The 25,961-nt window shown below is 44.0% G+C and overlaps 1 protein-coding gene across 1 annotated transcript in view; it reads left to right on the forward strand.

Annotated features, from left to right (window-relative positions):
* Nucleotides 1-25,654, forward strand: part of LOC138588488 (zinc finger matrin-type protein 4) — a 63,766-nt gene extending 38,112 nt beyond the window's left edge. The window contains exons 5-7 of the mRNA XM_069658636.1: nt 511-768; nt 11,196-11,292; nt 23,101-25,654. Coding sequence (XP_069514737.1) covers nt 511-768; nt 11,196-11,292; nt 23,101-23,122 — 377 coding nt within the window. The 3' untranslated portion in view covers nt 23,123-25,654. The remainder of the gene's footprint in view (nt 1-510; nt 769-11,195; nt 11,293-23,100) is intronic.
* The last annotated feature ends 307 nt before the right edge of the window (nt 25,655-25,961 follow it).

Genomic DNA, 25,961 nt, shown 5'->3' on the forward strand with positions numbered 1-25,961 from the left:
GACACACGCACATACGCAGGCCTCCCTGCGTGAGACACAACCGAGTCCCGTGGACATGTCAGGGCCTGTTGGCTATTAATGGGCAATCACCATGGTAACCAGTGTCATGTCACGAGTAGCAGGTCACCTGGAAGTCTGCCATTTCTTTTTGTTTTTTTGTAATTCCAATTGGCGAGGAGAGGAAGAGAGGAGAGCATGTAGGTTAAAATGATGAAGTAGGAAGAAATTCGATTGCTCCTTGCTCTCAATGATCTAAAGAGCTTTTCATTGTACATGTGTGTGTATGTGTGCATTTGTCTGTCTGTGAGAAAGAGTGAGAACATCTGAATATGAATGCATATTTTTATGTTAATGTAATTTCATGAAAATATTTTAGTCCTTTTAATTTCGCGCCTTAAAAATTCATTTGCATTTGAATTAAGGTTAATATGCTCCCGACTGTCTTCCTTCTATCCTCAAATCCTCCTTCTGCAATCCCTCACTCCTCATCTCTATCTCCTATCTGTTCAGATTCCTCTCCTTCCACCCCGGTGCCCACGGACCCCGCCGCGTGCCCACCTCCTCCCCCTGCCCTGCCCTGGCCCATGGGGGTTGTCGGAGGAAACGGCGGGAGAGAAGCGGGGAAGTACTGCTGCCTGTGCGGAGCCTGGTTCAACAACCCGCTGATGGCCCAGCAGCACTACGAGGGCAAGAAGCACCGGAGGAACGCGGCCAGAGCGCGCCTCCTGGAGCAGCTAGCGGGCAGTCTGGATGCCACGGAGAGCACAGGTCAGAATCTTGGCCGTGAACCCGACACAAGTGAAGTGACAAGTGAAGGGCAGGAGGGGTGTTAGGACTTTGTACAAGGAAAGATGATGAGGGGAGATCAGATTCAAGATCTGAGGCGGTGAGGGACGTCTGAAATGTTCATATGCCTTTCAGTGTGGTGTACATTTCACAGTTATTACACTGAGGTAAGCCACACTGGCTACTCACAGATATAATTAGCACCATAAACATAAGCTTATTATACATTTGGACAAAAACAAGGGTTCTAAATCACTGCCACCTCTCTCATATGTCCTTGAACCATTTCCATCTGCATTAAATCACTCCAGAGCTTCACTTAAATCATCCTCCCGCTCCTGGGCCCATGTTAATATATACTATAAACAATTAATGTCCAACAGATGGTTGGAAACCTCCTTGAAATAAAATTAAGATGTAGAAGTAGAGGTTTCACAGTGGGATTAGAGGACCGTCATAATGTATAACCTTCCTTTAAAGAGGCAGTCAAACACTTTAATATGTCAAAATCTGTCTGTGAAGTTGTTAAACAACTGACATTATCCAGACATCTGGGCTTGGAGGCTACAGATTTTTAGACAGCCTGTGTTTAAAAGGGGTAATGTGGGTCCAGCAAAAATATGCTAGTAAATTTCATTATTCTAACAGCACGAGCCAAGGTTTTTGGAGGCTGAACCAAAGTCCAAAGCCAGATGCATATGGGATTTTTGATTCGGATACCGACTCACGAGGGGAAACATTCAATTATCTCCTACATGGTGGCTGATGCAGTGAACTTTCCAGCTGGATGAAAACTTTTTCTTCGAGGATTTGCAACTATTTTGCAATGGTATGACGATGCAAACGTACTCAGAAGACTGGTTTCTTTAACCTTTATAAAAGAATGTTAAACAATAGTTTACATTTTCTGCTGCAGACCAGCCTCAGGTCAGCTGTGATGCTCTGCTACGTATGCTGCAGACAGTGCTAAGATTAATCCTTACAAAGGCGTCAAAGCTAACTGCTGCAAAATCTATGTAATGACATCATTTCTAAATCACTCCTTGCATCGTTTCCTACATGAAATCACCTGTAAAAATGTATTGATGCATATCCGAAAACCTCTTCCAGGGTACCAATATATCTGTGAAAGGCCCATATTGACAAATATGTCAGGCAACTAATATATCAGTCGGGTGCTAATCTCTGCCTCTGCAGTCCTTAACTTCATGGAAAGGTAATACAGAATCGATCGTGTACTTTTTAGAGGGGTTTACTGGGTCAGTGGTCTTAAAGGGAGTATGTGAGTAACCTACAGCTGTGTCCTAATCCAGGGGCTGCAGCCTTCGAAGTAGGCGGTCTATGGAGGATGCTCCATTCATAGCCTGTGTAGACCGCTAAAGCCAAACTGAAATGGGACGGTGTGGTCTACGGAGGGTTTCCTGTTTGTGTCACCAACTGTTCCCTCCCATAACCTTGCATCAACAAACGTCACCTAGCCACAGGTAGCTAGTGGGCTAACTATCTAGCATAACTAACGTCACATAATTTAACCTATTATTTTAAAGATATTTGGTTTCAAGGGCCCTTTTGTTTTTTTAAACATGTGTATCGCTAACTATTTGATTGAGTTGAAGCCTAAAACTCTTGTGTAAGAGTCCGCCATCTCGTTTGAATTTGAATGAATCTCGGTATGTGTTGGGCCGTGAAGGATGGACCTGATGGATCCTTCGTGGCCCGGGACGCATTTGTCGGCCGCATTTGTAGGAACCTTCGAATTGGGACAGACTTTGATGCACCACTGTGACGCAATCGGCTTTCGAAGGCTGCAGCCCCTGGATTGGGACACAGCTCAGCAGCACAGCAGAGAGTACTACTAAGAAAACGGGGGGGGGGAAAGTGTTTTTAATGTGGGACTTTAAGTGGCTACAGTTCGTGTTTCTTGTGGGCCAGTGTACAGCAGTACACAGCTTAGCGTCCGTCTTGGTACTCCGGCCATCTTCTTCAAACGAGGGCCTTACTGACTGTCATCTACTGTACGTGGTATACTCACTTCTGATCAGTAGCTCATACAACCCCTGCAAAAAAAACCTGCACTACCCCTTTAAGGAATGAACTGCAGGTTGAAGCATTAGCGCATCCATCATCCAAAAAGAAATGTTCCTATTATCACTGTGTCTAAGTCCAAGTTAATTTTGGACACATCTTTTTCACCTTCTTCGTGCCACACAGTACAAACTTTTCACATGGTCGTCTGAGGTTGCGGGCGCCTCATGTTTCAGCACAGCTTTCACACTTGTTAGTGAGCATTGCAATGTGTAAGGGTGTGAAAAAAGACAAAGTAATGAGACCTGCTTATGGCATATTTAACAGAGTATACACATTAATATTCCTGCTGACGGGTGAAACATGAGTCCCACTCAAAATGACACTTTGGGGGGTCCATAAGGTGTTTAAGTAAACAATTAAGCAGATATTGTTTCTTACACTTGCTAATTAATCTGTAAGACTGAGATTAAATTTCCGTTAGCATAATGAGTGCTGGGTTTTAATTACTATTTTTATGTCTCCCTCTCCCCCTTTATTCCTCCCCTCTCCCACACAAACACTTCCACGCACAAATGTAGCTGCAAAAGGACACTGATTCACACACACACATTTGTGCCAGAAGGGTATTCTAATGAAATTATTTATAGTATTTGGAACAGAGATTGCGTTTCCTTTTCTGGTTCCTACGAGTGATACCGTCCAACATCGTCTTACTGCAGCGCGACACGTACAAACACACACGTCACACGACACCACTGCTGCACACAACTTTGACGCATTCGTACCGCACACACAGCCGCAGCGCGCGGACGCCGTCTCACACACACATGCAAATCCTTTGTGAGCCGAAGCCGCGCTGTTCGCTTTGTGCTCCAGGTGCCGTGACACAAACCATCATCTCAAGAAGCCAATCATATTAAAAGCATGAGTCATGTTGCCGCCTACACTGGCTGAGAGGCTTTAAGAGGTGTCATGTTGGATATCGTCCTATATGAGCACACTGTGACCCAGATCCCACAACCTCAGCTGTTTTTTGGGAGATTTCGACTCCGAATGTCGGCATGTAGCTACAGAACACGTTTTAAATTGCTAATGTAAAATAGACGTACATAAAAGCGAGACATTCCTACAGCAGCATCTTTTGCCCGTCGTCTTTCCAAGGGCAATAAACTGGTCTGAGATTCGTGCTCGCAGCTGACGGGATCTATTATATGTGCCATCAATCAAGTGTTTGTTCCGCTGTCTTAAGTGGGAAGCATCTTCCTCCCCTCAGTGCAAATCCTTTGTCACTTGTTTGTTCTTCACTTTTCCATTGGCGCGAGATTCCCACTTCGGTTTGGCTTTTATCACCACTTCAGGTGTGAAGTCACAGGTGTGCTGGGTGTAATCTCAGAGGGAGGGTCGAGGGCGAGGCTGCAGCTGAGCTCAGAGAGGGAGGAGGAGGGAGGAGGAGGAGGGAGGAACGAGAGCAACAGCCAAGTGCAGACTCATCTCCGTCCTTTTGTCCTCCGTTTCCCTTTGTCCGATTGTTTTCCCTTCACGTTTTTTATCATCTCCAGCCCCTTCCTGCTGCTGTGCTCCATCTTGTGCCCTTGCTTGTTGTTGCCATTGTTGTCTTGTGTGTGAATGGCTGTGTGTGTGCGCCACTGGGGGCTCCGATCTCTCGTCATGTCTCATCTGTCATCCTCATTAGCTCCCCACGAGGCACAGGTGAATTATTTACACACCAATATTCCCTCTCTCCCCAAACTATGGCTCCACAGTGAGCCCTGCTGTATTGTCTGCTTGTGTCCCATTGATGATACTGACCTTTAGTTGCACTTTTATATTCTGTCTCCCCCTATCTCTCGCCCCCACATTCACACTCTCACGCCTGAAACGTATCACAAAATCCCCATGACATTTATATCGACACCGTTTCTCCCTTCTGGATTTTTCCGGTATGATTGCGCAGACAGGGCACGGGGGGGAAATGACGTTATTTTCAGCAGTTAGGTGCCAGACAAAACCCCTAAGAGATGGATTACGGAGGTGGGCAGCCGAGTTTTAGTGGGGGTGGTTACTGAGGAGGGATAGAGCCCGCCTGACTCAGCTGTGTCTTAACATAAATCACGACAGGGGTAGAAACCCCTCAAGACAGAGCCGGCGCGTTGTCTCTTCCCTCCGGAGACTCAGCAGAGAATTAGAGGCAGTGAGATAAGTGTCTAGGACTGGAGTGTGTGTGTGTGTGTGTGTGTGTGTGTGTGTGTGTGTGTGTGGGAGGACCCGGGAGAGGGTGAAGTACCAAAGCAAAGAAAATTGTGTGTAATTGATGATTGTGCCTGAGTTTGGAGACAGTGCTGACCTCGACTCCCATGAGACGGCGCACACAGTGACACAGTCGCCGAGCAGGCTTACACACATGCACACATAAACAAGATTTACTGTCGGCACTGTAGTTCCAAACATGTAGAACCGACACCTAAACCAGGTCAGGGTATCGAAACTCAATACTTTAGAGTAACGACCAAAATGTGTTTGTGACATGAAGCATTGAACAGTGTCAACTACTGATTACAGATTACAGATTATATATATTAGATTAGATACTCTTTAGTCAGTTGTTCTTGTATTTAAGTCAAATAACTGTTCTAATTATAGAAAGAGGTCTTCTTCAAAGTTCAAATAATCTATAGCTGTGTCCCAGTTGAGGGGCTGCAGCCTTCGAAGGGCATATTTGAAGGCCGATTGCGTCACAGCGGCACGTCAAAGGCTGCCCAAATTCGAAGGCTCCTTCAGATGCGGCCGACAAACGCGTCCTCCTTTTCCCGGGCCGCAAATGATCCATCGGATGCATCCTTCACGGCCCAACATATCTTGAGATTCATTGCGCGCCGATTCAAAACGAGAAGGCGAACTCTCACGCAGCGGAGGACTAAACTTTTAAATGTAAACGTTTTTGGTTTCAACTCAATCGAATAGCTAGCGTTACACATTTTCAATGAACCAAAGTGCCCTTGAAACTAATTATCTTTAAAATAATATCTTAACTTACTTGACATTAGTTATGCTAGCTAATTAGCCCACTAGCTACCTGTTGCTAGGCGACACAACAGACGTTTGGTGAGGAAAGGGTAAGGGCGGGAACAGCTGGTGACGCAAACAGGAAATGCTCTGTAGACCAGACTGTCTCTTTTTCAGTTCGGCTTTAACGGTCTACGCTGGCTATGAATGGCGCGTCCTCCGTGGACCGCCTCTTTCAAAGGCTGCAGCCCCTGCATTGGGACACAGTGTATATTTGCATTATAACAAAGGCTCGAATGACTGTATCTAATGTAAAAGGGTTTACCTGTAGTTCAGAACCTATAAATATAATCCGACCATATTTTCTTTTTTTAGCATTTTTCAGCTCATTGTTTTGGTTAATCGGCTTCTAACTTTGGTGCTGTGCGTCAGTCTCAGCGCTCTCCTCAGTGTTTCCAGCAGCAGCAGCAGCAGGCAGCTATTTTCAGCCAGGGAAGCTCTGCTAAAGCGTCTGAAAGCTACCTGCTCAGCACCACATGGCAGACAGACACAGACACAGCAAAAGCATCACATATTTCTCCCAAGTCAGGAATTCATAAGACCCAAAAGTGAAGCTGAAAGAAGAGTGAATATTGGACATACGGTTTAGTCCTTTTACTCTAAATAAATGCTGATGCATCGCTGGTTTGTAAGTAAGCAACTGTTTGCTGATATGTTCGGGGGAAGACTTTTCATGTAAATTTGGGGTTTCTGGTCCCCAAGTGGCAAAAATCTGTTTATTCTGCTCGAACAATGAAATAAGCAGCTTTGCATATTAAGTTAAATTAACAGGCTTCCTGTATGTTAATGATTTCCACACTAACGTAATTAAAAGTGTTTTGAAAGGTTTGGTATGCAGTCCTGACACTCAGTTGTTTTCCTACTTACATCCATCCATTATCCATACCGCGTATCCTGTTCAGGGTCACGGGGTGGCTGGAGCCTATCCCAGCTGTCATTGGGGGGGCTGTGGCTCAGTGGTAGAGTGGGTCGTCTTTAAATCGGTAGGTTGGTAGTTCGATCCCCAGCTCTATCAGTCTACATGTCGAAGTGTCCTTGGGCAACACAATTAACCCCCAAATTGGCAATCAGTGTGTGATGACTGATTGACAGTTGGGCACTTCACGTAGCAGCCTCTGCCACCAGTATGTGAATGTCTGAATGTGACATGTAGTGTCACAAGACATGACAAGCGCTATAAAAGTACAGTCCATTTACCATTAGGAGAGAAGCGGGATATAACCTGGACTGATCACCGATCAATCACAGGGCTGACACAGAGACGGACAACCTTTCACGTTTTCACACATGAAGTCCGTTTGTTTGATCCGAATCAAAGACCAAATTGTTACAAAGTTGCATTTTGGCTCAAGTTTGGTTTGTGTTCACACGGCAGCTTTTACCAGCGGACCAAAAGTTTTGATGCATGAGGAAACTGCTCTCTGATTGGTCAGAATTTCCACGTGGGAAAACTCCCTGAAGTAAACAAAGAGGGAGAGCACACTCAGTCACAGTTTTTTTTTTTACTTTTAACTGACATTGTTGCACAGATCAATCAGTTCCATCTCCTTTAGTTTGTCACTGAACAGTTTGAATATCTCCATATACTTGTGCGTTTCCACAAGCATTTGTGAAATTGTTTGCTCGGCCTTTATTTGTATTTCCTCATCGCTTCCCCACGTCTGTCCTCTCTTCATCTTACTGCCTGTCTCTCTGCAAGAGTCGACACCCGTTAACAACCCACAATTAACAACCCCCTTCCTACATTAGCTCCTACTTTAAGTCCGTTTACGTTCTTACCAGAATTAAACCGGACCGTCCCGTCCCATCCCGTCTACTCTAGCGGACCATGGTCCAGTTGTTTGGTCCACACCAGAGTTCAATTCCGGCGTTCACACCAACCTAAACAAACCGCATCAAAGGGACAAAGGCTCCAGGGTTCGGTTAAATCGGACTAAACAAGGCTGGTGTGACCCCGCCCTTAGAGTCACCAATGAACCCTAACGAGCATGTCTTTGGACATGGAGTACCCGGTACGAATCAACGCATGCACAGCGACCGAGAACACGCAAACTCCACACAGAAAGGCCACCTACGTCCGAGCCAGGATTCGAACTAGGCGCTGTGAGGCGACAGCGCTAACCACTGCACCACCGTGCAGCCCCTGCTGCTATTAAACAATACCAAACAAGAACATCAATACATTCTGAAGAACTCATCAAGAACCAGTCCAAACGTATGAACTGTTACGAATAACGATTTAGACACGAAACAACAACACAAAATAATGAGCTGGTCATTTCGATCGGAGAGCTCTTTTATGTTCTCTTCCTGTGTATGTTTGTTCTTTAACAGATGGAGCAAACATTGTAATTTGTGTCATATTTCCAGCACAACTAATTAGTCTCCCTATCGGTATTTTTACTTGTTAAATTCCACCAGGATTCGATCTTACTCTCAGCTCTTCTCCTCTCTGTTATCGTATTTGCGATATATTCCTGAGAGACGTACTGTCAAGCCTTTGCTGCAGACTGTTGGTTTTGATTGCATCTCAATGGGCTTCTTTTTGGACCCAGTTCCTTCATAATTTTGCAAAGCTTATGGTAAAGCTACAGCGTAGCACAGAACAAAGGCTCTGGGGTAGTAAGAGCTCTGTTAACTATTATCCTGCCTCCACGGTGAATAAAATTACCCATGAATACCTCACAGTGAGATTCTCAGTGGCAGTGGTCCCAGAGGAGCAGAGGAAAATAGAGGAAAACTCAATTTATCCACATGTAACTTGCTGTTCAGCAGTGGTTGTGCAGTGTGATCCTCCCTGCCTCTTAAACCATCCCTCCATTTAACCAACAATATTCATGCAAAACTGGATTTCACAGTCTTCAGTGCTGACCACAACCTGAAAACCCTCCGGAGGCTCACAAATAAAACACGCTGCAGTTAGAGCTTGGCAGAGAGTCCTAATGGAACGAGCCGTGAGCATCATGATCCAAATGGGTCATAAATGTTGCCTGAGCTGAGGCGAGGTTAAAATCTATCATGTTGAATTTCTTTACAACAAGGCCCTCAAAAAGAACATGCACAGAATGCAGCTCATTACTTTTTTGACAAGCATTTAGGCGTCTCCTCCGGGGGGGGGGGGGGGGGGGGCAGAAATGCCAGAAGACTCTTTTAAGGACAGCCACAAACAGCTCCACACCCACTGCCTCAGCTCATCTCACCCCCTCTTTTCTCTCTCCCTGGCATATCTTCATGTGTAATTAACAAGGCTTAGAACACCCTCACAAATACACGCTGCATGCTGTCACTTGCATTGCACACACACTTTCCCTGCATGTAATTACCATGGATTAGGGCACAATGATGTCTTGTGCCAGAACTGCTTTACCAACCCAAAAAAAAAAACTGTGTCAGTGCATGAGGCCATGTGTGTGTATGTTTTTAAGTGTGTGTTCTAAAGACTGGCGCACACGCACATTTCCTGGCACGGACACAAACTGCAGCATATTGTGCGTCAGTGCTGCTCGGCCAGGCGGCGGGGAGGTGGCATCAATCAGGCTAAAAGCAGGGAAGCTGCCTTTGTGTGTGTGTGTGTGTGTGTGTGTGTGTGTGTGTGTGCATACACACATGCACGCAGCACACTTAATCGTGTATACAAGAAAAGACCTCTTTGTGTAATCCTCGCAGCAGTATAGAATTACAGGGAAGAGAAAGGAGGAAGGAGAATGAGAGACTTATCATCCCTTTCTTTTCCAAATTATCTCTTCTTCAATTAATGGCCTTTTCATTAAGAGAGAGCAGAAGTAATGACATTTCTGCAGCAGGGATGTATTATCTCTCTGTTGCTCTCTCTCTTTCACACAGGCAGCTCCTAATAGATGCAAATATCAACATTTAAGCCAAAACAGTTCTTACTCCAGGCGACTAATTCAGTCGTGGCTTTCTTGTAAATGACTGCTCGTCCTTAATCACCCCTGAAACCGACACAGACAACAGGGAGTAGATGTGCCACATTATGCAGCTCTGGCCCAGTATAAATGACCTCCCACCACTCCTCTAACTGTATTACAACTTCATCTCCCAACACACTTCACCAATTACCGGCACAGAAGGTCAAAAGGTGATGGAATACAGAGGCAACTCATAAATCTCAAGGACAGTAATGACAGCAGAGAAAAGGGCACCCACACACACAGGCACCTGATATCAGGTACCACACCCAGAATTTAAACATTCATCGTCTGACGATGAAAGAGGTGCAGGGGGCACGGAAAGTCTGCGGTAAAGGGCTTCGAGGAATTAATTTTTGACTGCCTTGTCATACAACCCTGAAGCGTCAGGGTTGTTTATCTCTGATCTGAGTGAAGTTCTGCAGAGACGGCTCTGCAGTGTGCAAAAATGGGAGACAACAGAAATAGCACTTCATTGCGTCTCTGACAGAGAATGCCCAGCCAATCATGTCATGCTGCTGATTGCCCCGTACTCATCGACACAGAGGGCATTTCCTCCGCTTCCTCTGCCTTTGTGAAAGACACAACATTTTAAAATCAGCCCTGCTGCTCTGCTGAAGTCACCACGTTTAAAAAAGAAAGATGTTTTTCGAGGAAGAAGCCCACGTCATGTATTCTGCTGTGGTCATTAAACACCGGCATGCATTTTACATTACTGCTGCAGTGTGACAACTCATTATTCTCACCGATGTCTCCATCTCCTCTGCCTCATCGTTTTATTCACATGTTGTTTTTCTCCGGAAATTTCCTCTCTTCAGTCGTTCAGTCTACCTCTCCTCCACCACCGAATCTCTCTCCACCACCATCAGTGCATCTCCGTCCTCATCCATCTATTTTTGGGCGTTCATCTCGACCACCTGCAAACCCTGTAATTAGTTCACATCTGTGTCTGAGGAGCGCTATTTCAAGCGCGCATTCACCAGCACAATACAAACGTGCACGGGCGTACACAGCGCTACACATGCACACAACCGTGTTCTTTTCTTACCCCGTGCTTTGCTAATTCTTACCCTGTTGGAGTTCAAGTTTCAAAAGGAGAGAAAGGAGAAGGCAGTGATCTAAGGAACTAAAAATGCAACTGGCTTTCTGCTAATGATCAGTATAATCAAATCTTTTTGCAGATGCACTCTAATTAGGAAAATTACCCTGCACTGCAGAGTGTCAAAATAAGACAGTTATTTGGTGTCGTTTCAGTTTTATTGTTGCTCGCGTTGGCCCGATGCTACGGCTGCGGATGATGCAGACGATAATAAAGATGTGGATTTTAATGAACCAAACTTATTAAAAGTGCCCCCAAAGTAACCGCTGTACCTGTCTGTGTCTTTGCAGGGCTGCGCAGTAGTTACTCCTGCAGTGTCTGCAGTGTGGTCCTCAACTCCATCGAGCAGTACCATGCACACCTCCAGGGCTCCAAGCACCAGAACAAGTGAGTACAACATCTACTTATTTGTTGACAGAGAGCAACTTTCTCAGATAATCCAACAAGGACGCCCACTTCTTGCTGGACTTGGCCAGGTGTTCGGAGGTGTGAGAGTGGAGAGAGTTTTAAAGTCTCCGCTTCTAGTAACTACTTGAAGAACTTTTCATACGTACAAATAAGGGAAACAATCCACATAGGAAAGACAGTTTGAAACATTCTTATCCCCATTTGTACGATATATTGCAGATAGAGACTAGCACTCTAAGTGAGAGAGAGAAAAGGGAGTGGGAAAGCTTTTTGCCGGTGGGTACGGCCATTTGAAACATGCAAACACTTTCTAACTGAACACCAATTCTTCTTCTGTCGTGTAAAGAGGATGTATGTGATGTGACACTACGCACACGGTACCACTGTCGTTGTCTGCCAGAGTGCATTCACTGGAAGAATAACGCTACTAATGTATAAATCTGTCCTGCAAACAGCTGCACAATGGAGGTAGTGTAAGAACTCATGTGCAAGTTCTGTACACACTGTTAGGGCATAAAGAGACGAGGCTGCTCTTCGTATTTAAATGTGTTGTACGTGTACAGGCTTTTAAATATCTGATGGTTGGAATAGCAGAGCTTAGATCCACTGGATTACATTTATTTCTGTTGCACATATATAAAGAGATACGTGGAGCAAACTGAGGAAGCACAATAGAAAGAAGGTGATTTTATTATAAAGGATGACCATCGCACAATGAGGTGATCATTTCATGACTTACTCTACAAAGTGTAATCGCAGCCAGTGTGAAGGAAAATTATGTCCAACAGCATGAGGAGAGCGTGCTATGGACCGGTTACATCTCATGCATTTACCATGAGATAGCTGCGAGCATGGCCATAGGCGCTGTTGCGTGCATGTGTGCATGTATGCGTCTCTTCCTTTTTTACAGCACTGACATGGAAATTAAGTGCGTTATAAATGGAGCATTTGTCGGATAAAAGGGTGCTTAAGGATAAAGTTTTGTTGTTGCGCCTGTTTCTTCTTTTCATTTCGTATTTTTAGAGAGTTGAGGTCCTTATGTTCAAATGTCTGTATTTATCCACCCCAAGGCATAACGCGTCTGGGCTGCACACGGCGAACTTCTACAAACACGTTAACTCTTGGACAGAGAGAGGTGGGTGTAGTGAGAAAAATAACGGTAATAACAAGAGTGAGAGGTAAAAGAGAGGTGAGACCAAAAAGTAAAAAAATAAGAATTTTCTTTAGCTATTGGGTGCATTCAGAATGCTTATATCAAAGAGTGCAAGATTTCTGTCACTTGTATGGGAATGATCCTGTATGATCCAAAAGACAGAGTACATACTAGGGATGGGTATTTGAAGGCACATCAATATTCCAATATTATATAAAAAGAAAAAAATCTGATATCTGGGTAATCTACTACAAACAGAATGAAAAATAAAAGTGTAGCGCACTCATAATGTAGCGTGTAGCGGACCAACCACGGGGGCAGACAGTGCAGCCAGCCCAAAGCGCTATTTTTCACCCGATGCAGTCTCTGCTATTCAAAGGGTGCATTAGTGAGATTGGCATACATCGGCGAGTTCACAACGTGCGAGTCTCTGGGGGAGGCACAGCAGCGCTCTTCCTCATAAGGAAATATCAGTGTATTTGCTGACACAGTGAAATTAAGTTGATCATTGGACAGTTGTGTTTGTTGGACAGAGAGACGGCGAGATTCCTGCCCGAGCCATGCACGGGCCAAAGACAGCCAGAGACCGCCACCAAGCTCTCAATCATGCGTGCTCATTCTGATGCGCGCTCTCTCTAATATAGACAGAAACCGACACACACTCTCACACACGCAACTAAGAGGTACATTTATTATAAACATTTGGCAATGACAATCGTGCCCACAGATATCAATAACTGTCTAGTGTCCATTATGCACTCAAACTCTCTTTCTGAGAGTGCTATACGTCTATTCAGAGCGCTACAATGTGATTTCCTAAGGTATACAGACAGCAGCTCACATCAGTGATAGAAAGCTGAACTGGAAGATGGTGTATATTTGTCAGGTGTAGTTTGACAATGACCATAAATACATGCTTCTTTTTAATAGTAAAAACTTGTTGTTGAGACGAAGGAAAAATGGGTTTTATCATGTTCTTGGGGGAGACTACAAGTCTCTGTCTAGATCTAAAGGTTGATGTCTGCAGAAGACAATGTCCATTAACTGCTTCATGCCACTAAGCAAAATAGTGAACTCCTAATACAGTTTTTTGTCCACTCCAGGTCTGCCTGGATAAGAGCGTCAGCTAAACTCCTAAGAAGTGTGATTGTTGAGATGTATATCTCTGCACACAGGCTTTAAACTGTGGGGCAAATGGTGGCTCATAACTCTCCTTTTGTCAGTTTTACTGTCGTAAAGCGGAAAAGAGGGCAGACACACCGAAAGAGTCATGTTTATGAGAGAGAGAAAAGGAGAGTAAGCAAGACTGATAGACACAGGAGAGACAGTTATGCACCACAAACACAGAGAGACAGATGGGGAGAGAGATGCAGAGAGACAGAAAGACGCATCGTGTTGGAGGCAGAGGCAAAGAGAAATAAGAAAGGGCGCAGAGATGGCAAAGGACGGGGACAAAATTCATTAGCAGAGACAGGTGGACATGGAGAAATGTAGTATTACAGACAGAAACAGGATGTACCGCGGCCAGAGAGGTGAAGGAGGAGGTGAAAGCAAATTTCTGCAAGAATCTCCTTAAATTGAAGTGAAAGGTGGAGTTAGAGAGATAAGGAGCGGATATGGAGAGTACATTGACAGCTGCAGGGCGTTACTACTTTGTGGATGGAGAGGATGGATTGACAGGGCACCGACAGAAAGAGGGCAGCGCGACAGAGACAAGAGGAAGCAGAGACATTTACATGAGCTGTACTGATATATGGATACGGGATAGGAGGAGAGAAAGGATCTCATTTACGTTATCAGACAGGGTTACAGGACGTGGACGACGTTTGATGGAGGACTGTAAAGAGCTTGGCTTCCACACTAGAAGAAAATTAGAAAATACACAATCAAAGTGAACGATTGTGGTATTGCGACAAGCCTTCAGGGATGTGAGCCTCTTTCCACGAGGAGTTTTATTGGCAAGGAAGAAATTTGTATATTTACAAAATGCTTCCCTCTGCTTTCAGTGCTGCAATGGATTGTGTGTAATTCCCTTCAGCAGCATTCGCAGGATTGCAGGCAGTGTGCATTAAGTGTGAAAAAGTCCATGAGAGAGCCCTCAAAGCACGAGCGATTTTACAGTGCGACAGCCCTGAGCCCTCGCAGACTTACTGCGAGCACGCACGCTGAATTCTGTTAAGTCCGTGAGAGTGAACACTGGTACGGGAAATGAGTCTTGCCAGCTCTGTTGCACTGCTGTGCCGCTGTATCGATCCACTGGGATACATAGAACATGGCCGAAGGTTCCACCTCATCGACCTCACTTCCTCTGCCTTCACCCAGTCACTCAGGTGAAACACAATACGAGCAGAGGTGTGTGTGTTAGAGACCGCTTTGGGCAAAGTCTCTCTCCCTCGCATACCCAACCCACTCCCACATTAATGTGCGTTACATTTTGGCTTTTGCAAAACAGGGTAGTATAGGGGCATGATATGATAGCAAATAGTACTGCTGTCACACTTATTGTGCAGCAAAGTGTGTAAACTGTCACTTTTTTGCTGACACACACACGAACACTGAGGCTGCAGCACAAATATGAGCCCAGACAACCTCCAAGGCATAGCAAGTTTAGAAATAAGAGGACATAAGGGCCCGTGAATGAGGGCTGCACGTGTGTGTGTGTGCGTGTGCCCATCACTATTGGTTTATTTTTGCAGCACATGGCATGAGTATGAACGCTTTTTTAAGTCTACTTCCTTTAAGAACAAGCTGTCTGATTATGGAGTGTTCAGCTGCACAGATGTGTTTTATGCGTGTACGTGTGAGTGCATGTGTGTGCATGTAGAAAAGCGTGCGAGTACTTATGGAAAAAGGCTACCGAGATTGTTCCGTTCATATCTCTGGGCTGTTTACAGGGCGGACAACGCTTTGCTTAGAGATCTTCAACCCCAACTTTGAGTGAGCGTGTGTGTCGGTTTGTGTATATATATTTCTGTGGGTTGTGTGTGTGTGTTCTTTCACACTCAGGATGAGCTTTGGCTTGTGTAAGGAGCTTTTTGGAGGAGACGAAAGCACGGCTGACAGCGGCGGGGGATTAGCTCTCACCGCAGAAACATCCATGAGAAGTGTGAATGTGTATCTGCTTCTATTTGTGTGTATTTGTGTATGCGTGCGTGTGATGTTTGGCATTAGGAATGTGTCATCATAAAAAACAACAGATTTCTCCATTCTTTAAACAGCTGGATGTACCTCTCTGCCAGCTCTCCTTATCTGTAGCATGCATCTGCTCCATGCACGGTCAGCTGCAGGTCATTTGAAACGCTGCAGACTCCGCAGAGTCGCTCCAGACTGGCGGCTGTAATTGGACCTGTACAGGATGATAACAACAGAGATATAACTGGACAAACCTGGCAGAACAATTTCAGTTTACAGTATGTTGTAATGCAGCCAATGCACTTAGCTGGCAAGCTGACAGGGACACAAGTGGGCAGCAGACAGAACTGAAGCAGGAAGAGGAACTTTAAATCCTACTTTGAGAAATAATAGCAAGGTTGAAAAAAGTTAAAATTAAATAATGAACATAAGGCCGTCAGCAGAGCTGAATTGGTTATTCAAACCCTACAGCTGTAAAATCTGGCAAGCGTTCTGATAAAGACAGGCTGTTCCCAGCGGTGACTGTATGCCTGCCTTCATACAGTAAATTTTAATCAACTTTTTAAAACTTATATATATGTGGGGTAAACTAGAAGGCCTGGCATCTTATCCTATCTTTGGGGAAGAACAATCTGCCTGTGAAGACAAACAACTATTTAATGATACGTTTTTTAATCTGTAATATTTCTGTAATATTTCTTTAATATTTCGGGGGGTTTCTCGTCAGCAACAGAACAATATGTACAAAGACAGATGATCAATATGGATCAGCCCCCATTGTTTGGCATGCTTGTAAACAGGGGATGTAATCAAAATAGAACATGATGGTGTATAATACAAATCAGATTGCTGCTAAATCCTGATGCAGAGTTGCAGTGAAAATGACAGTGAGTTTTATTTCAAGTGCGATGATTAAAGATGTAGCTGACATGGATGATGCAGCGATGCCATTACATCATAATCTGGAGTTTGACAAACATGTAATGTTTATTTAGCGGGTTGTGTCACACAAACACTGGTGCTACAAAGAAACAGCTTCCTATATTAATAACTCTTGCTATCTGATTTTTGCAATCTGGGAGTGCAATTTTTCTGCTTGTATTATTGATGCAAAAGTATTTGTGAAGTAATAGAGAAAATGAAGGATGCTTTCTGTGGAGATCATAGACTGTATAAAAAGATGGACGACATGACAGCTCCATAAAAGCGAAGCCAAAACATTTCGAGCGCCCCCTGCTGGCTGGCTGCAGTATCGGTCATAAAGCCCGCCTCCTCCATGTTAACAGATGGGACATGAAAACCAAAATACACACAAAATACATTTTTCTCAAACATGGTTTCTGTCATTATAGTTAGTTCTTATCATGCTGATTAATGTCCGAATCTTAATTTTTCTGACAAGTTTATTTTTAATGAGTTATTTGATGCTGTATAAAGGATGATTGACAGCTCTGTTGACAAATCCGGCTCCTGCAGCCGATCTGTTCCGGATTATCAGAGTAGAGGAGGAACGGCGTAACTAAAACAATCACTACAGTCACTGAAGTTTACATATCTGTGAACGTCTGCTTCAGACCAACACAAGAAGCTGTTCTGCTGTTAAACACACCGGCGTGCGGGAGCTCGGTAAGTTAATTGTGTGTTTTGGTTGGCGGAAGTGGCTATGGCAGCTCCAAATGACGTCACCATCGCAAGAAGGCAGCGCCCGTCACGGGGGCTATTTTGGCATCAATTTCTTACAATGAGAGCAGATGGAGATGGGTCATCCATCAATTTATACAGTCATTGGTTGAGATGCATCAAAAATGGTTGTGCAGTGAAGATGCACAGTGAATCATGTGTAGCAAGGAAACGGAAGACTTAAAGACCGCATGTAATGGAAGGTAAAGTTATAAAAATATATACATTTTTTGCTGATTCGAAAAATGATCAGATGCGATTCCAAACTCTGATGCTACCTGAACCATGAGTTTAGTGATTCATTGTAGCCCAGATGTTCACTTTCATGGTTCCCTCTTGGTTCTGTACCTTTATCACTTGAATGCGTGTTTTTCAGGTATGTAAATAATGCAGTTCTTATTTGCGGCGTAAATATATAACAAGAAGAAGAAGAAGACAGAAATCCCTCAACCTTGGTAATAAAAGAGTTGTTATGAGGAAGTGTAAGTGGTTCAACAAAAACCTTATTATCAAAATCAACAGAAGCAGCAGCTGCAGAGCATAATATTAAACAAACGTGTCTCCTTGGGCCAATAAAACATTTATGCACTGCAATCTCTTTTTGTATATTTGTCAACATTAATGCCAATAATATCAGCTTAACAGCATGTTGATTTATCTGTCAGGCTCGATTATGTAGATCCTTCTCTGTCTGGTTAAACAATGTTCCTATTAGAAATACCCAGCAGTCTGAGCCATTAGCAAGTGCTGCTTTAGAGCTCATAGTCACATTAGAGAATGTCCTCCAGGCTATGGTGGCTTTTATGCAGCCTGAAAAGTTTTTGTCCAAGTATACATGCATTAAAACAAAAATCGAGAATAAAACAGGCACAGGCACTAATTAGCCCCTCAGAGCCCACAAGAGAGAAAACAAAGCAACCAGTAAAGCGCACTTCTCTCGATGGGAACTGTCAGCAGGGTTGTAATCTGAACCAATGAAGCTGCGTCGCTGTAACTACCCGTATAATATTATCCATGTTCACATCGCTCACAACGTTTGCATGGCCTTTGCTTTCTCGGCGCTTTTAAGTTACACAATGCTGACCTCTGGCCTGCCTCTGTGTGTGTTTATGTGTGTGTGCGTGAGTGTGTGTGATGTTGATGCTGATGTCAACGCAAGTCCCAAGGGTATGGTGGCCGAGGTCGGGGACAATCCATTTAGCCTACTCACCCTGGTAATTATTCAGCATCAGTATCACAGAGGACACACACACACAAACTGCAGAACAAACTAATGCACATTTAAGAGGCAGAGGCACAGAGAGGGTGGCAACCAGTGTGAGAGATTACAGTGCTTAGTGTAAAGTAACTCTGAATGCAAATGGTTGAGCTATCGACCTGCTAATAGGCCAGGCTAGCTGCATGTGTGTGTGTGCGCATGTGTGTGTGTGTGCACATCCTATCCCTGCTTGAGGCAAGGGGAAAGGTTAATTCAGGACTGTCGCTGGTGAGCTCTCCTCCCGCATGCCTCCTCTGCAACACTTCAACACACACACACACACACACACACACACACAGAACATGCAGGCTCAGGCCTTAGGCTCTCCTCATCTCCCTCAAAGGCACACGTCTTTGTCTTCCCCAACACCTTCCGCCCAAAACTCACACAAACACAGTCTGTGTTTACTACACACACACACACACACATGAACACATTCTGCCCAGAGCATCACTGTCTGTGCTGTTAATAAGGTCAGAGCATGGGGGGGAGGGGGGTCATGCCTGAATCATGACTCACAGCTCTGTTAGCAATCGACACAGACTGCGTTTACCTGGCGTAGCACACACACGCACACACACAGGGTGCCAAGGTGACCTTCGCATCCTCACAAATCGTAGGATGCAGAGGAAAACGCATTCTCTATATCCTCTCTCTCTCACACATTCTTCTCCTCATATATCTCACATCCCTCATGTGTGTCCCCGAGACAGATTATTGGATTAGTCTTTTAACAAGCTCCTTCACTCACAGACCATGACCTTCTTCTGTAACCATCCCCTGCCTCACCTTCTGTTGCACCTTCCTCAGCTCCGTCAGGTCTCCTGTCCGCGTCCAACTCTCCCTCAACTTGTAGCTCCTTTCTCAGACACCGACACCCCAACTGTTAATATCATGCCTATGCTAATAATAACGTTCATTAGGATAAATCTATGTGCATTGCTGCAGAGTATGTGCTGTGTTAGTATACATATGTATTATGTGAAAATGTATGAATTTAAAAAGCCATCATAATGCATCCCAAGTAAATGAAAATATTGGGTATTAACCATTGAACCAAATGAAGCTGAGACCTAATTTTGAGTTCCCCTGTCTCAGGTCGGGCCAATCACAACCTTCCATCTAATATGGGGCGGGTTTAATATAAAGGTGCAATTGGCCCCCTGGAAAAAGCCACTGTCAGTCAAAGCTGGTGTTCTCTGTAATCGATAGAAGCAATAATGTTTGAAATTGGCGCCATAGCTGTGGAGAAAGTTGTAGCTTTCACCTCGTGGTTTCGCCCATTCTACATTCCTACAACACCCAGCGTGCATTGCGCCCCTCCCTCTGAAAGGAACGGCCGAGCGGGAGACGCTGAAATACTGCCGTTTTCCAGTCAAGGACATTGATCGCTGCAGGCAATGGCTCAGAGCAGAACAGAATCCGAAATAGGATGCGAATATACCTGTTGATCGTCTAAAAAGTCTTCAGGTCTGCAGTCAACATTTCAAACGTGGTGATTTTGAACGAGACATGACATCGGAGGCGGGCATACTAGATTGAGGAAGTGTAGTTCAGCGAGGTCCCTGGCCTCCGCCAGATGATGTGTTTTACGTAGTCTGGCGGAGGTTTTCCAGGGCCCATTGGAGAAGCGGATAGCGTCCTCCGAAGGCACAGAGCAAGATTTCATTTTTTTCCTACCATAATGGCATTAGCTCCCCATGATAGCATGATAGGACTGAGGTTGAAAATCAGTGAACTGGCATTTCAACGACTAACTTTACTTGTGCAAATTTCTGAATGTGCTATTGCATCATTGGCCAGCAGCTCAGGTTACGTACAATGCTTAGTGTTGGCTACTAAATCACGCCATGCCAATGAATTGATCATGGAACCGACTGCCATACCAAGCAGTTGACTGCTATGCTCTGATTGGTTGTAGCATCCAGAAGCAGTTTTGTCAGCAACCACTGATAAGGCCACTTTTAACTTCAAAATGAACTGAGAGGTTCCAGACTAATTTGCATTTGCGAATTGGTCTGATGATATGCAGCTAGGCAACTCACTACAAAGAAGAAAAAAAAAGCCTCATCAGGGGACATTTTCAAAACAATATGGCTGGTGGCAGCTGGACGTTTTTTTATCATCTTTATGACAAACATGTAGAGCTGTATCTTTAGGCAAATTTCTTCTTCTGACATTATGAAGTGTACCCCACCCAGCTCCTACAACGTTCTGAATTAATTGATTACTCTGAAATAATTTTGATACATTTTTCAGGCTACAAGCGGCACAGATGTCAATAAATGTACTGGTTCAAACTTGTTAAAATGTGAAGACTTACAGAATATCTTTTTTATATCATTGTAAATTGATAACTTATATTTGACTGTATCAGTGTAAACATATCTCTTGCTCTTGGCTCTTGAAAATTATCATTTTTTCCAATTTATTTTCAACCTTTTTATCCAATAGCCTTCTCTAACCTGGAGGGCAGGATCTCCATGGTGTTGCAAGATAAATCTGAGCAGTCCCAAATTATTTAAATACAAAATTCATCCAGGGGCGCTGGTTTAACTCAACGGTTAAATCGGCGGCCATATACAGAGGCTGCAGTCCTTGATGCAGCGGCCCTGGGTTCGACTCCAGCCCTCGGCCCTTTGCCGCGTGTCATCCCCCACTCTCTTCCCATGTTCCCAACACGATCCACTGTCCGCTCATGAAAGGCCAAAAAAATAGTCTTTAAAAAGAAAAGAAAATACATCCAGAAATGTTTAAATAAAAAAAGGATGCTTATCAGTTAGAAGGGAAAAAATAATGATTATCTGGTTGCAGTTTCTCAAATATGACAATTTGCTGCTGACTGTTGGTCAACACTGTGACAGGCCGTAAAAATTATTGGCAGACTGATAAGGAAAGTTATCAATAGTAGCAGCTGTATGTATGCATGTTGGAGTATGTTTTCTTCAGGAACACAGGAATATACAGTATAATGCAATCTGCACTAATAATAGGTAGTATACACCTTTAAGGTGTTTGGAGTGTACTCATGATTTGGATACAACTGCTGGACTGACTTCTTTCTTTCCATCTGCCACGCAATTCACTGTTACAACCCAGGCAGGACTTCTCTGACCCCTCTCTTCATCCCCACTCTGTTTTCACTCTGCCCCTCTCCTCTTGTTGCCCCCACCCCTCCTTTCATGCTACTACCTGTCCCCTCCCAGAGAAGACTAAAGGCAACCAGAGTCTCATCCTTCCTTTCCTCAGAGAGTCCAAAGTGCCTGATGAGTCCTGACAGAGCAGACAGGGTGTAGAGGCCACTGTTTTAACAGCCATTACCGGGATAGGTGCTGACAGCTATGGTGCCTGTGCATCCCTTCCTCTCTCTCTCTCTCTCTCTCTCTCTCTCTTCCTCTCAGGGTTGGGAGAGTGTGCGCCGGGCAACGCTCCCATTAGAAAACTCTGGAGGAGCGTTTTAACAAGGACTGTGATGAAAATAGTGGAATTTGCTGTGCCGTTTTTAGGACGCGCTTTGTTTCCGGCTCAGACCGCTGGCCACAAACGCAGACAAACATTGTGTCTTTATGTGTCTGATTTTGTTTGTCTCTCCGAACAAAAGGTAAAAGCAGACACGATAAGGTCACACTGAGGCGAAAACATTTCAAAGCTGTATCGTGAAACAAAGTTAAGCTGACAAGAGGAACAATTACACAAAAAGCTGCAGAGATGAAAGACGTATTGAATTACTTGCACGTTATTGTCGGGATTTCTGTTGTGACATTCAGGCAATTGAATTACTGAGACCAACTCTGAATGCTAATGTGATATTCTCATCTCAGTCATTCTTTGCAGAGATCAGAGGCAGTATCACTGAACACTTTCCTGCCTTTAAATCCCAAATAAATTTCAGTGTAAAATGCTCACTCAATTAGGTGGGTGTTGCTTTGCATGAGCTTCAATACAACTTATCTCTTTGTTTTAATTAAATGTGGCGGTTTTGCCTCTGGAGTTGCTTTGTTTCCTGCCGATAAAGCCGCAGAATGCAGCCACAGCGCCTGTCATCTTGAAAAACAATCAGCAGCTCCAGATAAAGACCGAATCCACAGTAATTATTACACCTTAAACATGAGGGTTTATGCTCCTATTTTTTCTTCTTTGTTTTAATTTGGGGAACGGCCAGATAGGAGGCGTAATACACGGCTGTAATTATGAGAAGATGGTGGAACAGGATTATTGCTTAATGCTTCACGTACAGTACAGCTGTCAAAGGAAATTCTTTGTACTGCAGCAGAAGAATAAAAGCATAGCAGGGTTACTGTTACATCTCTGCACATTTGTCTTGATCCATTACCAATGAGGACTTTGTTTATTTTGCCCACTACGCTATATTAAGAATGGCATGCGACATAGAGTTACAGGTAAATGAGATTACCTCCCAGGGACAGAGAATGGCAGAAACAGAATATCTTTCCCCCGTGGGCTCGTTGTTCCCTGTGGTTAAAGAGCGCTGTCTTGTCGGATCTGTCTGTGTCAGAGGGAAAAAAACACGACTAACAAATTCTTTCCTGTGTTTTGTTTTCAGCCTGAAGCAACACCAGCAGTAAGCCACGGAGACAGGCCGCTCTGGAAAGAAGACGAAGACAGAGATTATTGGAATAAACAACTTCAGAAAAAAGGACTTGTGTCACAGACTGAAGCTCGTGAGGAAGTAGTGCAAAGTAACTTCAGCGTGCGTGTGTCAATGTGTGTACGCGTGTATGGGTGTCATGGGCATCCGTGCATGCATCTGCAGTATGCATGTGTGGGTCATATTGAGTGTGTTTACTTCTATCTTTGATCTAAAAATATATCTCTGAGATTTATCCAGCACCTAAGTGTTTGATATGAGTTCTCGACACCGACAGTTGCAGAAGACTTGCGGCTGCATATTGCCATAAAACTCCCGTGTGAACCACAATCCTAAAAATTGAACTGATGTCAGTGCGTTGCCCAGAGTGGTAATAACCGTTACAATGATAGTCATAGAGCAGCAGTAGTAATAACTCTGTAACAAGCTCAAGTGCTCTGACAGTGATCCAAGTCTGAACACAGTCTTCTGTTTACATGCACTTCATACACAGCGAGGCTGACGGTGGCACACGCATGGCTCACTTTCAGACCACTTGAGACCTACTCAGGCCCAGACTTTCAAATCCAAGGAAAAGAAAACTCCCGACAACCTCAGCCATTACAGACTGCATGAATTTCCATGACTTCGAAAAGGTATTTTTTTGGTTTGAATCTAGTGTTGTCTATAAATGTTGTGGATTGGTGTCACTTTTTTTCTCAAATGGTGTCCTTTTAAACCCATCTTTTCATATATTCCATATGATCAAAATGTGGAGATGTGTCAGGGTGACAGTACTGAAGGCAGTGGAGAAAAAGCAGCACAAAGACTTTTAAACTCCTGCTCTGAATCGAGGGTCTGTGCAACTTTGTGAATCATCTACTGTTAAAAACATTCCCATAGCACTGAATATTGATGTCAGATGCAGTCCAGAGGTGACAAAAATTCTCTTCTCTGTGGAGACGGGCGACATGTAGATAATAGTTTTTTATTTTTCTGTTGCTATGGCCAGAGAAAAAACACTTCCCAAACCATGTAGCAGCCAATGTACAATACAACTGGGATGTAATCCAATGCATGAAAGATGTAAAGCGTTGCATTCACTTGCCTTTTTGAAACCTATTGCTTGCGCGTTTTGGCAATAGCGCTGCTTTCTAGTGATAGCTTCGTAATGCATTACTGCACACGCCTGCACCTGAACAAAGAGGTCACCTTTTTAGTGCTGAACTGGCTTCTTTTCAACATCTAATTTATTCATCAAAAGCGGAAACCTTTTGATACCTGGAAATTAGAGCAGTCACGGCTGTGTTGCGCTCCTCAGCAGTGTCTTCAGATTGTCTGTAAAGTAGGTTTCAACGAGGGTTTGTAGCATCATAACATGAGCATAAAGAAGACACGCTCCACTCTACTCAATGGTACTGAGCAGCATTTCTCTCTAAGGACTGAAAAACACTTACAGTTTAGCTTTCCTCTGTTACTTCTTTTTGGTTCATGCTTTTTTTTTTTTCCTCTCTGTGACACTTAAAGAGTGTTTTCATTTTGTGCTCTGTTGATTTCATGGTGGAGAGCGAACTACGAATGACCTGATTACATTTATTTTTCATCTACAGACATGTGGATGAGTTAGGATTTATGCAATCACACTGTAATATTTACAACCATACATTGTGGGTTTGAAGTGAAATAGTTTTACAAAGCAAAAAAAGTGTTTTTTGTGTAAATACGCGGTAGCTGCAGGTGACATCGGTGTTTTAAGAAGTACAAGAGTTTTGTATTAATAGTGTTTATCTGCACTGAACTACAGGGTGATAAGGGAAATGTGTTTCTTATTGATATTATTAAAAGATACTTATATGCTGGCATTGAAATAAACTGTCTATTGGTGGGTCATGTTTTTGTACGGATAACCAGTGAAAATTAACTCACCCTAGCCGAGGAGTCAGCGAGGATGGACCAAAATCCAGCGATTGGAGAGGCATCGGACTCGCCATGAGGGATTTTGATAACGGCTGTTTTCATGAGGACGACCACAATCACTACAGAGACTGTCCCCTCAGAGAAACATCCTATATGCGTCATAAAAAAGCAAACAGGACGATGCAGGACTACAAGCTGTTGGATTACAACATGACCAACCCCTCTGTTGTCAGTTGCCGAAAGAAAAACACAAAAACAAGAAGTCATTTGGCATTTTTGACGTGCACCATGACTGTTTTGATGACCACTTACACTCTCTCCAGCACTGGTGTATTCACAATAGAAGTGGCGTCTGTGTGCCGGGATCACAGTCAGTGCAGAGGATGACTGTGCCGTGAGTCACATATTTTAGCAGATGTTACATAATATATGACAGAGATGTTATCTATGGGTAGGAATTGTGTGATATGATGCTTGCGGGTGGGTGTCTGTGTATGTCAAGCTGTCAACTGCGCTGGCAGTGGGAGACTCGCTGTGAGCTGTGTACTGTGAGCACACTTGTAAACACACCTGATGATGAATACAATGAAGACGACAACTATATCTATTTTCTCTTGCAAAATCCACACCTGTGTTTTTATTTCTCTCTTTGTTTGCGCCACGTTGACGCAGATGTGTGTCAAATTGGCTGATACGGGCAGAAATAATTCTCCACAAATGCAAAACTTCAAGTTTTCAGTTCCACTCACAGTAATTCTTTTAATTATTTATCTTTTTAATTAATCCCCTATTACATTTAGTTTCTCCCTCAGTTTCTCTTTCCATTTACCCAAACCATTTCTTTTCTGTGTGCTTTCTTACAAAAACCATCAAACTGCGGCTCAGTAAAGAGAGCCACAAGATACTAGAGTCTTGAGAAG

This window comes from Semicossyphus pulcher, unplaced genomic scaffold (genome assembly GCF_022749685.1).
Source record: "Semicossyphus pulcher isolate SPU_LCO1_2020_fin unplaced genomic scaffold, fSemPul1.0.p SCAF_12, whole genome shotgun sequence".
Lineage (NCBI taxonomy): Eukaryota > Metazoa > Chordata > Actinopteri > Labriformes > Labridae > Semicossyphus > Semicossyphus pulcher.